This window comes from Clupea harengus, chromosome 16 (assembly GCF_900700415.2).
Source record: "Clupea harengus chromosome 16, Ch_v2.0.2, whole genome shotgun sequence".
NCBI classification, from domain to species: Eukaryota; Metazoa; Chordata; class Actinopteri; order Clupeiformes; family Clupeidae; genus Clupea; species Clupea harengus.
Window position 1 is genome coordinate 5,137,453 of NC_045167.1, and position 5,926 is coordinate 5,143,378.

The following is a 5,926-nucleotide window of genomic DNA, read 5'->3' on the forward strand; positions in this document are numbered from 1 at the left end:
GCTAACTGCATGGGTTCAAATGTACCCATCCACTTGTTTTTTAAGTCAGACTTGGCAGATTGCTGATACATGCTATCTATCTTCTAGCGTGAGATAACCGTGATTGAATTAACTGCTCACATAGAAAATGGTGAAATCCCACGAGTCTCCCATTGACTTCAGCGGGGCAAGGGCTTTCTCTGGTCTGCATGAAGGGCAATAATCCCCCCTCCCCCTTGCAGCCAGCGAACAGGGACAGACCCCCGCGACAGACGCTAGCACCCACGGGTTTTAGCCTCCTTCCTAGCACGCCTGCCTCCCATGTTCGAGGTTGCCAGTTTCAGAGTCCAGTGATGGCCCGTGCTGTGTACAGAGCGCAGGTTAAAATGGCTGACCACAGCGTGTGATTTACCCTTCCCCCCCCTTCAGGTACTGGTTAAAGGGACCACAGGCCGGCACCAAGGAGATCCTCATGAACAACATGCCTGGTTACCCTGGCAACATCCGCCTCAGTGACCGGGGCACGTTCCTCGTGGGCATGACCACCACCCGTTTCCGTGGGCGAATCATTCCCCCTTTCCTGGACCTCGTTGGGCCGTACCCCGCTGTCAAGCGCTTCATCACCAAGGTAGAAACTCCTTTTCCTCCCATCATGCAGTTGTGTGCAGTGGATCACTTTTATTATGTATATTTGGGATTAAAAGGTGCCTGCTGTTTCCAGTTCAAGGGTTTCCATGAGTGGTCGTTGTGTTAGGTTAGGTTAGGTTAGGTCACATGGTAGGGAAAGCACTGACAGATGGGGCTTCAGTGATGTCACTACCTGGGGCTAATTGGGTAAAAGCACACCTGTCCTGGCGTTCAGGGCTTCAGTGATGTCACTTCCTGGGGCTAATTGCATAAAAGCACCTGTCCTGGCGTTCAGTGGCTCAGAATAAGGTTAGGCTCTCTGCTGGAGCAGAGGCCACTGGGTGAGTCTCTGGGTCGTGGCATTTGATTTGGTTTGAGACTCACATGAGTGGACATGAGTTGGTCCAGTCAATAATTATATCGACATGTTATTATTGATAATAGTTATTGAAAGTAAGTAATTCTATTGACATGTAATTATTTATAATAGTAAATAGTAGTCAGTAATTATATCAACATATAATTATTTCTTTCACAGAAGTCAGAAATCCTAACAAGTAACATTAGATGTTAAATTGATGCCTTGACCAGATATGGAGCAGAGCAGGCTGAATGACAACATAGCAAACATCAATTTTATGACAGTACAGAGGGGTTTGGCCTTTCCTGAGACACACTGTAGCCGAGGCGATCGCTTCAGACAGCAGGTCATGGCTCCTGTGCCTCACTGAAGCATGAGAACTAGCACTGACTGCACTTGGTAAATAATGGAGTCATTCATGACTAACCATCAACACACTGGATGGCCTCCCTTTGAAGACTGTGGTGCTTGACTGGCCAAGTAAATGATTCCATGTATTACCTAAAACACAAGTCCTGATTGCCTCCACGCTTGTCTGATGAAAGCCTGTGATTGGCTCTCAGTGATGACTCTTTTCTCTTTGATCCTCCAGCTGATTCCCTTTAGCTGGTATAACATGCTGCTGCCCAAATACGGCCTGGTTCTGGAGCTGGGTCCAGACGGAGAGGTTCTGGACAGCCTTCACGACCCGAACGGGACCCTCACCTGGGCCGTCAGCGATGTGTTCCAGCACGGAGGGCAGTACTACCTGGGCAGCATCCACCTGCCATTCTTAGCTGTGCTGGAGCACTGGAGCTAGGGGCAGTACAGGAGTACTATCTGGAATTGTTTGTGAGTGCGTCCGTGTGTGTGTGTGTTTGTGCGTGCGTGCGTGTGCGTGCGGGCATCTGTATGTGCATTGGGCTGTGTTTGTGTGCATGTCTCTGCAGTGTGTGTCTGCCTTTGTGTGTGTGTGTGTGTGTGTGTGTGTGTGTGTTGGAATGGGGTGTGTGGGGTCCAGAGGTGGTGGTGTGTGGCTTCTGATGTACATCACATAGCCACATAGAGGAACCCCCTATCTGGAATTGTTCTACCAGTAGAGGAACTCTTAAAGGTTCCTGCTCGGAATGCCTTTTGCCATTGACTGCTTTGAATGGAACCGCTGCCACAAACAATCTTTAGTTGCTAGAGATCCCTTTTTTAACGTCTCCATTTTGAAATTCCCAAATGCATCAGCATAGAGCACCAACATTGCCACTGGAAGTCATCCACTGTCTGAAGCTCATGTATCCCCCATCAGGTCTACTGCTGTACTTTAACAAGGAGGAAGAAACAAGGACTGCAGCTTCTTACAATAGTCTAGTGGACTCCTCCCCTAACTGTGCGCTCTAATTCACTGCTCAACAGAAAGATGATATGTTGTACTGACCTCTTGTGGCCAAGAAGTGCCACAACATTTTTGCCATTGTGATTGAGTAACATGTGTTTTAAGGAGCTTGTTTTTTCTTCTGTGTTTTATGTTTTTGAAACATGTATGTTGTTTTAGTGTCTTTGGGGGGTTCATTCATCCCAAAATGCTCAATGTTAAAAACGAGGGTCAAACTGGATCACCAGCACGAGACAATACTGTGTTAGTGTATTATTATTATTATGGTTGTAATATGTATTAAGTGTATTAAATATTACTGTTGATAACGGGAGGAAAAAGAAAACTAACGTGCAAAATAACGTCTGTAAATCCTAAATAGACTGCAAAAGTGCCTTAGTGACATGAACTGGGTCACCTCAATGTGTGGGTTTGTGGGAATAAGGAGGACTTCAATGACTCCACTGTAAATGCGTTTGTAATCGTTTGTGATATTAAAAGGCACGATGTAATCTCCTCTGCACATGTCCAGTGTCTGGGCGACCTCTGAACCTAGCTCGCCTATCGCTTAGTGGCCAAGGCGCAGACAGAATTAGTCCAAATCTCAGGTGAATTCTTCAGAGCAGTCTATAGTGTGCTACAGTTCCCTTCTCCTAAGCAGCTTGCCTTGCTTGCTCACGTGTGTATGAGAGTGTGGAAGAGGCGTTTATTTATTTTTATTTATCTATTTTCTTAAACCAAGTAATTTTTGATCTTTCAAACAACCCGGGTCTCCCATGCAAATCCCTCATAATAAAATCAGCTTGTTTCATTTTCAGGCAGTAATCGCCCTCAGCCCTATGATCAGTTCACATTTAGTAACATCATTGTGGACAGGTGTGGCTAAACTTCTGCCTGACTGCCACACCAGCACATATGGAGGAGAATACTGCCCCCTAGAGGGCAGGTGTGTGCCTCACCTGCACTACACTTTCAGTCTGACTAAACTCCCATCAGACTGGAGTGGATACACACATGCACACACACACACACACACACACACACACACACACACACACACCCTTAGCTCCAGGTTAGGGGGGTTCATCAGTGTGTTTTACATCCCCCCCCCCCCCCCCCCCCCAATAAAAACACCACCACCTCTTCAGGTTCCATACCCATCCTCACGCAGAAGCCTTGATCCTTAAGAGTGGCCTCAGTGGAATAGCTCGGTGTCCTGCCCTAACCCCCAGCAGGCAGTGTTCCAACCACCCCTTCCTAGCAGAACCTGGTTCTGGTTCAATGCTGGCCTAGTTCTGTCCCTCATCCGGCGCAGTCAGCTGTTTGACTAGATGTGATTGGATAACAAGCATGTGAATTTGGGGAAAGTGATGGAAGCAACAAAAATAAAACAGTGGCATGAGTCATAGACAGAACTGGACAGAATGAAAGAGTGAGAGAGAGAGAGAATGGTGGGAAGTGAGATGAGAGCAGATAAAGAAAAAGAGAAATTAGAAGCAGCCTGCAGAGGAGCTCGTCACATGCCCAGTATTTAGTGCAGTGTTTCTCAAAGTGTGGGGCGCAGAGACGTGACAGGTGGGGCGCGATGAACGGGAGATTTATATAACAATAGCTTTTGATTGACGTCGGCGTATTAATTGCAGCGGGACAATTTAAAAAACACTTTAGTTTAGTTTAGTTAGGGATGTGTACTGTTCTCGCTACGTGTTTTACACGTCCAGTGTGTTGAGTCAGTTCAACAGTCAGACAAACTTGATTTCACGAGCCAGGTAGTGAGCGCCTTGCTCCTTTATTGATGTCAGGTGAAAACTTATGAGTGTAACGATAATACACAAGAAACGGAAAATACTTAGAAGGTATCTTAACTAAACACAGCAAGTTACTATTGGATTCATTACACCAAGAATCAGAGCAACAACAGATTACAGCACAGCTGGCTAATAAGTGCCAACGTTAGCCACCAACGGAGTTGTGAATGAATGGTGTGCTAACGGTCACATATTAGAACGTAACGTATCTAAATGAATAATAATTACATTTTACGTTTCAACGAACTAACACAGTTCATAGAATTTAAACATAGGTCACTTAAACATATTTATCACAGTGTGAGACAGCGAAAAAACGTAATCATTGTTTTCCAGGGTACGAGGAAAACCATAATTTAATAGAGGCTTACTAGATATGTGCTTTGCTAACTGTCACAGTTCCCTATCCCACGAGACGAGTATGATGTCAAAGTAAAAGTCCGTCAACAGAAAGAAATACAATACTGTGTGCGTGCAGGGATGGATTACCGAACGGGCCTACCGGGCCCATGAACTCAGGGGGGCCTAAACCAGAGCTTGCGTGAAGTAGCTGTTATTAACTTTGCTTGCTGTCAATTGTTTTTAGACTTTGTATTTGTTAATATCAGAGGTAGCTTAAATGTATTGCTTATTTGTGGTTGGAAGCAGTGTATTTTGTTACACGTCCTGACCCATGGTTTCATAATCCGTCCATGTGTGCATGTCCATAACAACAAAACACTACAACATGAAACATGAAATCACTCCAAGCAATATGCATTTGCTGACAATTTTAAGCTTGGCCTGAGGGACAGGTGGGGCTTGAAAAGGCCCCCTTGTTCAAAGTGGGGAATGACAGAAAAAGTTTGAGAACCACTGATCTAGTGTGTGCAGTGGCGGTTCTAGATAATTTTTACTAGGGGGGCCAAGGAGGGGCCAGTGTTTAACCAGAGGGGCACATCAAAACTATAAGATTTTTGTAACCAATAGTAGCTAGGTAGTAATATATAATAATATATAGTAATAATAGAATCATTATAATAACAATATTATAATAGTATTTTTTTCTGTTTAGTTTCTTCAAATTTAGACTTTTTAAATGTAGTATTTTCTCATTCTAGTGGTTGGTTAGCTGGCAAACACAGTCATGACAACGAATATATCATACAAAATTGCCCCACCAGAAATTTCGGGCTAAAATCGCCACTGCTATTCAAATCTAAGCATGTGCTTTTTTTATGTGATGTCTCCTTTAGGATTTGTTTTTTGCGTTGATACAATCGTGAATAATTACTGTCTTATCAAACCTAAACTATCCTGAGCAAGCTAGGGAGCTGTAGCTGATAGCACATCTAAATGAGACAGAAGGACAGCGATATTTGGAAAAGGCATTGATTATTGGCTGCGATCCATATTTATTAACTTCAACTTTATTTTGTCCCTTAAAGTCTGCAAAGTGTCTGCCCCAACTTTCTTTCCCCGACATTTACATTTGTCTTGTACATAATCCATCCCCATACACCGGAGATTTCAAGAGTAGGCTACAAATGCCTATCAATAGCCTATGCAGTTGCAGGATGGGTGAACGACACCAAGATATGGCATCTGGAGACAAAAAATATGTATGTGATCACAGGTGATGTAAGTAATTATTCATGATTGTATCAATGTGCTGCATTTCACTTAACAGGTCAGTCATTCCCTAAATCTTTTGGAATAGAACGAAATTGTATATTTGGGTTTCTTTGGCGACAGTTGTCGCATCGAACAGCACAGCATATCCCGGGCATTTGAACTTTCTGTGGGTTGTGACCGACGCACAGCTAG

General features: G+C 44.3%; 1 protein-coding gene across 1 annotated transcript in view; it reads left to right on the plus strand.

Moving 5' to 3' along the window:
- LOC105902583 (adipocyte plasma membrane-associated protein-like) overlaps window positions 1-2,824 on the plus strand; it is an 8,375-nt gene extending 5,551 nt beyond the window's left edge. Inside the window, exons 6-8 of the mRNA XM_031583103.2 lie at window positions 409-607; window positions 1,560-1,798; window positions 2,247-2,824. Of these exons, the coding sequence (XP_031438963.2) occupies window positions 409-607; window positions 1,560-1,766 (406 nt within the window). The 3' untranslated portion in view covers window positions 1,767-1,798; window positions 2,247-2,824. The remainder of the gene's footprint in view (window positions 1-408; window positions 608-1,559; window positions 1,799-2,246) is intronic.
- Window positions 2,825-5,926: the final 3,102 nt, after the last annotated feature.